We start from the raw sequence: 12,334 nt of genomic DNA, 5'->3' as shown, positions 1-12,334 counted from the left end.
CCAGTACATTCAAAATCGCGTGACGGTGGAAAGTATCGAATGCTTTTCGGAAATCGATGAAGATAAGGTAGAGAGGGATCATCATTCTACCGACTGCTCTTCTATTACTCTAAGGCTGTTGACGTGATCAACGCAGGAGCGTCCAGCTCGAAAGCCTGCTGGTTCCGTTCGGAGATTTGTCTTCAGAGCAGTCGATATGTGGCTGTTAATTATTTGAGCAATTATTTTGTTCACCATGCTCAGAAGCGTTATTCCTCCCAGTTCTTACATTTGGATAGATCAGCTTCCTTCAACTCTACAGGCAGATCTCCTTTATCCTAAAAGTGCTCAATTATGGTGATAATTAGACGCGCACTTGCTTCATAAGTCGCATTTAAGATTTCAGGTGTAATATTGTCCAGTCCTGCTGCCTTGTGGTTTCTAAGAGTTTTTATTTCATTTATTATTTCCCGCGTGTTTGGACTGCTAGTTTGGATTGAATTGTTTTTATGGTATGACATATAATCGCAAATATTTTACACAGCTGGTAAAACTGAAGAAAGCATATGTGTGTAGTATTCCTCCCACATTCCAAGTTGTTTTTCTGCAGTTGTGATCAATTCACCCGATGAGCTTTTAAGTGGTCTATCCGCTTCTCCAGAGAACTGTAAAACTATTATCTTTGAGCTTTCTATCGCATTGTTCTAGCTGTATGAGGGTTTCGCTTGCTTTCTTCGGGTACCCAAAGTGCTGCTTAACAGTCTCGCAGAAAATGTTTCTGATTATCGTCAAGACACGAGATTGTTCGGCGTTTAAAGCGTTTATGGCTACTTGCAATGATTGGACAAAACTTTGGCGTACCACTGGGTTTTGAAATTTTATATGCTTAATTTCTTCTGAAGCTGCGATTTGTGTGATTTGTTGACAGCGGCAACTTTAAGGCGCTTATTCCACACATCCAGAAGAGAGCCTATTTGGTTACGTTATCTTATGTTTGGGCTTATGCGGGAATATTGTGTCTCCAATGACTAGATTATTACTGGCGCAAAATTCGGTGAAGAGGTCACCATTTTAAGTCTTCCTGCCCAAGCCATGCCTACCCGTAACACGCTCTAAGCGTTTATCGCCCGGACAACTGCTAATACCATTTATAAAAAAGGACAAGCAATGAAGGAACTAAAACGCTCCCCTGAGGGATCGCTGAAGAAGCCTCAAAATATTCAGAAGATACACTAGCAATAGAAACAAAACAGGACCTGTTGGTGGGTAAGTAGGATTTTATCCACTCCAAAAACCAGGAACCTAAATTATTGCTTAATAATAAAATATGAGGCTAATACTTGTGGGTATACTTACTAAACACTGGACTCAGATCCGGCCTTGTTGGAATCTTTCCGCTTTTTTCCTAAAATAAAAAGAATTAATACGTAATAATAATAAGAATTAATACTATTATATTAAAATAATAATAATAAGAATTAATTTACTTATTTTTAAATTTATTTATAATACTTGAACTTAGAAGAAGGGCATTCCACAATGTTTTAAATAAAGCTGTTTTCCAAAGTAACTGGTGCCGCAGAAGGCGACAGGAACAGAAAGTATTCAGAGATGTAACGCAGATGCAAAATCCATAGAAAGTAGTCGTAATCATGGTCAAGTTGAAGTTGGTTCCAAATAGGTTCAAACACACTTTAGTTAAACACTTTTAAATAAAAACGTAGTTGAGTTCATAATTCTATATTTAAAAATTATCTACTTACTCTTCTTTCACTTCTCAGTCCTTATAAAGAAGTTTAATTAATTAGACTTCTTATGTATCTGAATATGTAAAAAATCGGTTTTTAATGTTTTCTAAAGATAAGTGGCCTGCCTATTGATCGACTTAAAGAGATTAAATTTCAAGTAAAATATTTCGAATTTAATTTTCAAATTAAACATTTTCTTAGTGGACTTCGGAACTAATTTCGACTACTAAAATTATTTGCCGTAGGTGCCAATTTCTTTTTTTAACCAGGACTTTAATAAGCCAAATAACTATTTTGATAAATGCTTGAATTCTGTATATTTATAATATATTCAACTTTTCAGCACCTTGTACAAAATCTTCTTTCATAAATATTAGGTATTGTTTGTGGTTCCTATTGCCGTTATTGAAGCACACATTTCTAGTACTAGCAGCGGACATACAACCCCATACCATTCCCGATCCATCCCCATGTTTAACTGTCGGACGTGACTTTTCTTTCAGCAACCCTTCATTAGGTCTCCTCCACACATTGTCCATCTGATGAAGAGTTTTTTTCATGCAACACTTCCATTATAATTATTCTTTCGCAACACTATACGTATACTTTCACCTAATATCTTAGGCTTCGGTAGTCTAGTGTAAGTGCACTTATGGGATGGGTTGTGGGTTCGAATCCCACGTAACGCACGGTCCTCGCACTTTTCCAAACTTACCTACTTTCCTAGTATCTAAAAACAAAAAACTAAAACCAAAAATTGATTCCAAAACCCGAAAAACCTTATGCTTCCAATTCTTACTCCCGCACAAAATGTCAACGCATTAATTGCATTGTGGCTGCTAAAACAAGCAAAACCAAAGAAAAAGACTCAGTTATACACTGTATCAGTGGCGCCAGGAAGAGGAAGCGGGCAATCGCGGTAATAGCGCAGACACACCAAATTTAGCGAAGTCCTCAACCATCTGTGTGATCCTTCTGGCAGACAAATATGAAACACAGATGGCGCTCTAAGCAGTTAGAAGGCGTTGTTCCTAAACAACGACAGGTAGGCATTCCCAGTATTTAGGACTGGTAGCTGTAGGCTAATCACCTACCCTGCCAGAAAGCAAAATAGATTAACGAAACCAACGCTGGACTGAGTCGAGGCCGTGCTCCCGAGAGGTGTTAGGGGATTTCTGTTGCGACCTTAGGATTTCTTGGATTTTTCGTAATATGTTGCACTATCCACCGCTCATCTGCGTCTGAAAACAGTTTTGGTCGTCCCAATTTCTTCTTATTTTTCACGTATTTTGTTTCTTTGAAACGTCTTATCACGTCGTATACAGTTGAACGGGATCTATCCACTATTTCTGCGATTTCCCGAACGGTTTTACCCTTCTCGTGATGACTAACTTAAATCTCTGATTTGAATTATGCTTTTTCCCCGCTGTTTATCCATGTTTATAACTTGGACTTTTATTCAACAAAACACGACTGAAATTTTATTTTAATTTATTACGATTGGTTCTTTCTTTGCACTCTTCTACCGAAAGCAAATTATTTGTCGGATTCCCGTTTCAAAGTGCCAAACAATCACAATAATGCCAGATGTCCGACTTCTGTTTTCACACCAGTTTTGCGAATGTTGCATGATAAATTTTTTATAACAAGGAGGTAATGGAATTGTAAATTATTATTAGTATTTTTAAAATTCTATATCCAACAGAAAAATATAAAAATAAAAGTATTTAAGTTGCATTTTTGAACTTGAAGCTGCATGCTATGTATGTCCAAGTTCTTTGTTGGGCCACTGTATAATATTTTGTCTCATATTTTTTGGCTGTTACACAGCTGTGCCTCCGTGCGGTTTTTTATCAGGATGATTGGTAAATAAAATTTTATATCCTGGAGTCCTTACAAAGGATTTATCACTAAAATGTGTTTCCGATACCGTTAGTATGTCAATACTGTTTTATCTGATGAAGTTCTGAGTTTCCAGTAAACTTAAGTATATGTACATATGTTGGCAAAAGGACGCATTCCATAATGCTATTTTCATGTTATTTTTTTTTTTCGTCCATTTTGGCGACGAGAAGTTTTAGAAGCTCTAAAAAGAGTCGTGTCGTACGAAATATATATACGTGTTATATAAGTGTTAACGGCGGAACTGTCGGTCCCGGAAAAAAAAACGCGAGTGTAGAGAACGAGGCCCCCGAGTAGCTGCAGGACGAACTGCAGAGTAAAAGGACGGCAACGGATGCCAAGCCGCTCTGCCCGCACCACAGGACCCCCGAACAAGAGGAGATGTCTCTGGCCCTAATTATGTTAATGTAAGATTGTACCTATATATACTTTTTTTTATATATAATATATAAAATACTGTAAAATCAAACACAGGTTATTCTTCACCCAAAACAAAAAGAATAAGATAGTAAACCAAAAAAAAAAAAACAAAAAAAAAAGTTATTTTTCACCCTAATTAAAAGGGAATAGATAGTAAGAACAAAAACTATATATATTTTAATAATTAATTAAAAAGGAAAAATTTTAATTACAATGTCAAGCCCAAATAATCTCATACGCCCACCTGTTCTCGTCCAACCTCCCACCCAACCTATGCAAAACATGACTACTGAACAACTGACCGCGACAATTACCCAAATAGTTAATAACGTTTTCCAATCACAAGGACCACAACTAGTGCAGACAGCTCTAAACCCAAATGCGAACTTCTCTAATTTCGCAGATCAAACGATTGATCCTTCATATAGAAACAATTTACCAGACCTCGATAGAATTCCCGATGTGGTTCGCTGCCTTCGCGAATTTTCAGAGAATCCAGGAGAGTTGAACTCTTGGAAAGAGGGAGTAGATCGTATCCTTCAGATCTACGAGCCAATGCCGGCACCCCGGAGTATTACGGAATCTTCAGCGTAATTCGTAATAAAGTTGTTGGTAACGCTTATGTTGCCCTATAATCGTATAACACTCTATTAAATTGGAATGCGATTTCCAAGGGCCTAACTCTCCACTACGCAGATAAAAGAGATCTTGGTACGCTAGAGTACCAAATGATGTCTCTAGTTCAAGGGCATGATAGTGTACAGGAATTCTATCAGCAGGTATATTCCCATTTATCGCTGATAATCAATAAAATCGGTTGCATGGAAATGGGCGAGGAATCGCTACATCTGCTTACTCAAACTTACCGAGATAAGACGCTCGGTACTTTTGTAAGAGGCCCTTAAGGCGACCTACCCAGATTAGTAGGCATACGAGAACCGGCCGATTTACCGCAAGCACTACATCTCTGTTTGAAGCTCAAAAATCAAAATTTTCGATCCAATTATGCCTTTAACACTCAAAGTGTTACCAGAAAATTCTCCAATCATTCACCTCAACTGCTTGTAAAAAAATCTAACCCTTCTTTTGTACGACAAACATTTTATCCCCAACTAGCTCACATGCCACATCCACAAACTGATTTTCCTCCATGGAAACAAAACCCTAGGCTATTCAATACATACAATACATTTCACCAAAGCAAAAGCCACTACCTAAGCCAGAACCAATGGAAATTGACCAAAGTATGCACACCAAAAACCTAAATTACATGAACCGACCACGACCGAACGACATGACTGGTAAAAGACCACATCCTAACCAATTCCAAGAATCACGTAAAATTCAACGAAATTACATCGAATGTAAGACGAAGAGCAAAAAAATCTTAAAGTTTTTAATCGACACTGGTTCCACTCAAAACTATACCAAACGAACAATGTTTCTATGCTGAATCAATAGCTGGAGACGTGAAAATCAGCGAACACACTTTCATTAATCTTTTTAATCTCCATAATATAAATCTTACGTTTTATATACTACGCACTCTTAAATCTTTTCATGGAATACCAGGAAACCAAAGTCTTAAAACACTAAATGCCGTTATTCACACCAGAGATAATTACATGTCTGTAGGAACCAACATAAATATAAAAATAAATCGATTAGATTCTAAATCCGTAAATGCAATAAACATAAGAAATGAACACATGACGGAGAAACAAAAATTCAATATTCAAAATTTACTAGATAATTCCTCAAAACTTTTTGCAGAACCAAATAGGAAACTTACTTTCACGAAAAGAGAATGGGCGAAATTCGCACCCACAGAGATACACCAGTATAGACCAGATATTACCAATATCGAATGTCTCTAAAATCAGAGGTAGAGAAACAAATTGAATCCATGCTCAAGGACGGAATAATTCGACCATCTAGGTCTCCCTACAATTCACCTGTTTGGATTGTACCCAAGAAAGCCGACTCCTCCGACAATAAGCAATACAGAGTGGTGGTCGACTATCGGAAGTTGAACGAACTCACCATTGCTGATCGATATACTATCCCAGATATCAATGAAGTCCTTGCACAACAAGGGAAAAATCAATTCTTTTCCGTGCTGGATCTAATAAGCGGATTTTATTAGATCCCGTTAAAAGAATCTGATATTGAAAAAACAACGTTTTCTATAAACAATGGAAAATACGAGTTTACAAGACTACCATTCGGTCTTAAGAACGCACGCTCAATTTTCCAAAGAGCTCTCTACGACATTTTACGCAGTCATATTGGCAAAATCTGCCACGTGTGTATCGACGACATTATTATTTTCAGTAAAACAGAAGACGAACATATTAAGCACATAGAGATGATTTTCAAAACTTTAGTAGAAGCAAATATGAAAGTCCAACTTGATAAGTGCAATTTTTTTAAAACCTCTGCAGAATTCTTGAGATTTATAGTTTCAGCCGAGGGAATTAAAACAAATCCAGCAAAGGTTGACGGCATTTCAAAAATCCCATACCCTAACACATTAAGAGAGCTTCGCTCTTTCCTAGGGCTTTCAGGTTATTATCGTCGCTTTGTTCGTGACTACGCAAAGCTAGCTAAACCCCTGACATCCCTTTTACGGGGGAAGGAAGGACGATTATCGAAAAATTTGTCCAACAAAAAAATAATAAAATTGAGCTCGGAAGCTTTCAATAAAATAAAGGCAACTCTGGCGTTAGACGATTTGTTGCTTGCTTATCCAAACTTCGAAAAAGAGTTCGCACTCACAACCGATGCTTGCAACTTCGCTATCGGAGCAGTGTTGTCACAAGATGGCAAACCCATAACGTTCATATCTCGAACGCTAAATAAAACAGAAGAAAACTATGCTACAAATGAAAAGGAAATGTTAGCAATCATTTGGGAATTAAAATCCCTCCGAAATTTCCTTTACGGAACATCTAAAGTTAATATTTATACTCATCATCAACCCCTGACTTACGCATTGAGTAATAAAAATAGCAATAGTAAAATGAAACGCTGGAAAGCTATTCTTAAAGAATATAATTATAAATTACACTATAAACCCGGTAAGGCTAACGTCGTTGCAGAGGCTTTATCCAGAACACTACAACAACAGATAAATTCGTTGACAACAACTGAACATAGTGATGAAAGCTCTTCACACGACCTAATCTATATGCATTCAAAAATCAATTTTTCTCAACATACAGGATACCTCTACCTACCAATTCAAAATAGTATTTCCCATTTACCATATACATATAATTACAGAACCTTTCTATGATACTGAAAAACTAACACAACTTTTTAAACGATATTTACACCCATCCGTAATGAACTGCATTAAAACTGACGAACGAACTATGGGACTAATTCAGGAAATATACCCAACTCATTTCAACACATATAAGATAAAATTTACACAAATAAAAGTAGAAGACGTCTCCAACGAACAACGACAGGAAGAAATAATTATTCAAACACATTCACGAGCCCATGGAAATATCCGCAAAAACAAGAAACAGATAATAGAAAAATATTATTTCCCTAACATGACTAAAAAAATAAATAGAATCATAAAATTATGCACGGTTTGTTAAGAAAATAAATACGACCGTCATCCGTCAAAACCGCAAATTCAACATAACCCTATCCCACAACATCCAGGACAAATGGTTCACATAGATATATTTCTTACAGATAAAAAAATGATGTTAACAGCAATAGATAAATTCTCAAAATTTGCCATTGTAAAAACCATAAAGTCCAGAGCAGCTGAAGATATTAGACAACCTTTAAGAGATATACTTTTTGCCCTAATGCCCGAACAAATAATTATAGATAATGAAAAAGCATTTCATTCAGCTTCAATAAATTTCATGATAGAAAACGAATTCAATATTGAAATCTTTCGCACGGCCCCGTACACTAGCTGCGTAAACGGCCAAGTGGAACGTTTTCATTCTACTCTCCAAGAAATAATGCGCTGCCTTAAAACGAAAAACAACCGCCGATCTTTCGAAGAATTATTAGAAAAGTCAGTTAAAGAATATAATTTCACAATACATTTGACAACAGATAAAAAACCTATCGAAGTATTTTTTGGTAGAAGAGTAAGCAGTTACCCAATTTTATTAGAAAAGGATAGACAAGAAACAATAGAAAAATTACAGGTCAAGCAAGATTCAGACTGCCGTTATCACAACAAAGATAAACAACCCATAAAAGCATATCAAGTAGGAGACATAATTTACATAAAAATCAATAAGAGATTAGGAAATAAATTAACAGCCAAGTATAAAAAAGAAATAGTTGCCCTAGACAAAAATACTACAGTAATAACCCAATCCGGTAGAACGGTACATAAAAGTCACATAAAAACATAATTTGAATATTACAGAATAACGACTGCGACATGCAGGACAGAAACACAAATACTGGATTATACGACGGCACACATGATAGCCATTAATAACGGAAAAACTAAAATAAAAGATGGAACATTTAGGATCATACATATTATCGACCTGAAGGCTGACGAAACATTTCTACACGACGTACAGACTTATGCAGACAGGCACATTCCTCCTAGTAACATATTTTATCCCATACTAACACATGAAATTTCACAAACCTCAGAAATCCTTCATAGTATCAAACCCCTAAATCAAATAAGAAATAGAAGATCAATAAATCTAATTGGAACAGCATGGAAGTGCATCGCTGGTTCTCCCGACCATGATGATTTCGAAATGCTAGGAAATAATATTAATGAATTGAATAATAATAATAATAAACAAGTAATTATAAATAATATTCTGAATGAGAGAATGAATAATGTAACAAAAAAAATTAATGAATTGACAAATAGCATTAAGACAAATGAATATATTGAAAATGAAACTGCAATAAATCTGCAAAATAGAGTAAGATTGATAAAAGAAAAACTTATGAACGTCAAGTATGCCATACAATGGGCAAAAACGAAATAATAAATTCAATGCTGTTGAATAAAATTAAAATTGAAATAGCTATAAGAAAAATGAAAGAAGAAAATATGCCTTTTGCATCATACGAAGAAGCGATAGAATACGCTGAAGTTGAAATATTATATAAAGAATCAATAATATTATATATATTAAAAATACCATTGACAACAAAAGAAATATATGACAATTATATTACGAGTATAAGACCCGTAAAAAAGGGATCAAAAATATTAAAATTAAAACATAAAGACATTTTTAAAAATAATAACGAAATATATGGAATAATAAATGAATGTAATAGATATAAGAATTTAAAAATTTGTGATCAGGATGATGTAGTACATTTAAAGAATGATACATGCATACCAAACATACTAAAAAGCCTTGAGTCACACTGCACATACAGCAACAATCATAATATACAACTCGTAGAAGAAATGCAACCGGGAATAATACTTTTAAACAATTTTAACGGAACAATAAAAGTCGACACTTCAGACCACAACCTTGTCGGCACATTCGTAATCAAATTCAGTAACACTTCAGTCATCGTAAACGATAAAATCTTCAGAAGTCTACACCTACTGACAGTTACACCAGCATCGTTACAGCCAACACCAATAGAGAACAAATGGGAAAATGTAATATATTAACCCTTCAAAATCTAAACGAGCTTCACATTAAAAACACCCATCAAATTAACTTATTAAAAATAGGCACCGGTGCGAGCGGAACATCGTTAATATTGATAATCGTGATATCCGTCATCATAGTTCTCCTGATGAACAACACCATTGAACCAGGAACGAATTCTATGGTATCGAATACTCTGCCAGCTATTCCACCGTGTAACTACATCCATACGAAGTTCAATGATCTACCATAGCAAAATGCTGATCGATTGAGGACAATCGAATTTAAGCGTGGAGGAGACGTAGCAAAATGCTGATCGATTGAGGACAATCGAATTTAAGCGTGGAGGAGTTAACACCAGTTGCGACACCTTATACTTGCTGATACGGTCAAATTAGCCGAAATGCACAAATATGCTGACCAAACTGTCTGCGCAACTACCGGTGATGATTCCCACGAAACGCGGTCACGGAGCAAAGCAGGTGACAAGGCACTTAATGGCCCCTATTATGAGTTCCATTCGATCCTCGATATTCGTTGGTTGTCGAAGATCGAAAATCGAATGTCAATTTGGTATTATGAGCGGTGCAACGCTGTCGAAATTTTCGTTGTATACCGAATTTAGAGTCAAATGCAATTTTGCTTTCGATTGTGTAGCGTATTGTGGGAAAACTTGCTAAAATGTAAGTTGTTTGCGATTATTTATTGTTTTATGGTAACCAAATAATAAATATATATGTACTAATTTTGTTAATATTATGCAGGTCGAAAGTCGTGAGTACCAAACAGCAATTAGAAAGGCTAGTTGCACTAATGGAAGAGAATCCACAATTCGCAAAAGGGATTTTCACCAAAGTACAAGCAGCAAAAAGATGGGAGGAATTTACAACGCAGCTGAATTGCTTGGGACCACCAGTTAGAACGGCAGCAAAATAGATTAAGGTTAATAATGTTTTTTTTTTTTGTGATGTTTATAGAAATACATTTTTATTTTCCCTTGGCAGGTATGGGCTGAAATGTAGAGGAACTGAAATACATATTTTTTTCGAATGACAAATAATTGAATAAAGAAAATTTATAACAAAAATAAAACAGAAACTGTGGCGTAAAGATTTCTATTTAATACTTTTTAGATTTTTCTATAATATTCTAAGAATTTCATTTCTTATGTTTTCTGCTTCTCCGTTATTTGACTCCACTTCAATATCTTCAGCATCATCGTTGAGGGTCTCATCGGATAACTCTTCATCCGGAAGTTGAACACAAGCAAATGTTGTGCAAAGCTGCACACACATTAATAATTTGTGTTGCTTTTGTTGGAGAATAGTGAAGAGCTCTTGGCTCGGGTGCACTGCTGCAACTGGTTTTCTGTACTGGACAGTAGTTTCATAAACGCCTCTTTAGATAATCTAAAGTTCTTTAAAAACTGTAAGGAAATTTCTGTAATATTAAGTACGTCAACACATTTTGAAAATACTAACCTTACTCAGTGGAAGCCATTTCTAGGGGATTGGATGCGCCCCTCAGCTGTTTTCTACACTTAGCTTGTTCCACTAATCTTTCATCGACCGATGAATCGTCGAACCACAACTCCGTTGTACTCATTTTCACAAAAAATACTTTTTTTAACTTTTAAAAATGTTGTTAGCAAAGAATTTCAACACAATCGGTTTTTCTTTTATTTTGATTTGCTGTATCAGCTGAGAAAAAATTATCTATTGTAAATGCGTCGAGGGATCGAAATTCACAATAGTCCTATTCTTCAACGAATGAGCACTATAAACCAAATGAAAACTCGTTCGATCAGCACTTTCGACTATAGTCGAAAATCGAATGTTGCTCATAATAAGGGCCAATATTAAGCATATTTTGAATATTTAAGTCAGTCTTAGTTGTAATGAGCCAGAGTTAAGTTTAAATTAAAATAAAGAAGTCCGGAGCTCCGGCTCCCGCAACGTTTTTAAAAACAATTTTCGGCCAATGAAAATTTAATTTGTATCAGTCCCTGAGACTTTTCTGGTGGGTTCGCTTGTGCCGTCTTGCTGGTTTGGGCTTGTTTGTGAAGCAGGCATTTCCTTTTTCCGCAGAGCTAGGAAACGTTGCACTCTTATGGATTTGTAGACCATGCATTTTTTGTAGTTTCCGGTGTGTTTCTCTTTATGTAGAGCACATTTAACGCGGACGGGACTTATTGTGCAATAATTTTTTATGCGCCCATATTTCTGGCAATTGATGCACTAAGGCAAAGTCCTTTTGAGATGCGAAGGTTAACATTTTATTTTATAGTGAAGTATGTTCATCATGTTGTATCTATATACAGTGGTCACACAATTTATTCCTGCACTGTGCGTAGTACGTAAAAAATTTTTACTTCAAAATATTTGCTGTTGCAATATATTTCTTTTGTCACTGCAAGAATCTTACATTCCTAATGAATTGCCGCAAACAAAACTCCCGTTATTTCAATTCACACTGAAGGGTTCCAAAGAATGCAGGCAGACGTAGCAAAATGCTGCAAAACATTTATTCGTACACTTTCAGCTCATGATGCAAAAGTAGCAGTTTGTGTTTTTACTAATATTGGTGCAAACAAAATAAGTTTGGTTTGTCTTTGTTTTTATCACCGATTCAGCTTCAGTTGCGAGTAAT

General features: G+C 35.7%; 1 protein-coding gene across 2 annotated transcripts in view; it reads right to left on the bottom strand.

Moving 5' to 3' along the window:
• LOC129249916 (protein pangolin, isoforms A/H/I/S-like) overlaps positions 1-12,334 on the bottom strand; it is a 250,261-nt gene that overhangs the window by 178,784 nt on the left and 59,143 nt on the right. For both annotated transcript variants that reach the window (XM_054889579.1, XM_054889580.1), the window contains exon 3: positions 1,336-1,384. In XM_054889579.1, the coding sequence (XP_054745554.1) occupies positions 1,336-1,384 (49 nt within the window). The remainder of the gene's footprint in view (positions 1-1,335; positions 1,385-12,334) is intronic.

This window comes from Anastrepha obliqua, chromosome 6, assembly GCF_027943255.1.
Source record: "Anastrepha obliqua isolate idAnaObli1 chromosome 6, idAnaObli1_1.0, whole genome shotgun sequence".
Lineage (NCBI taxonomy): Eukaryota > Metazoa > Arthropoda > Insecta > Diptera > Tephritidae > Anastrepha > Anastrepha obliqua.
The sequence above is the reverse complement of the archived record's forward strand: the minus strand, read 5'-3'. Positions and strand labels throughout refer to the sequence as shown.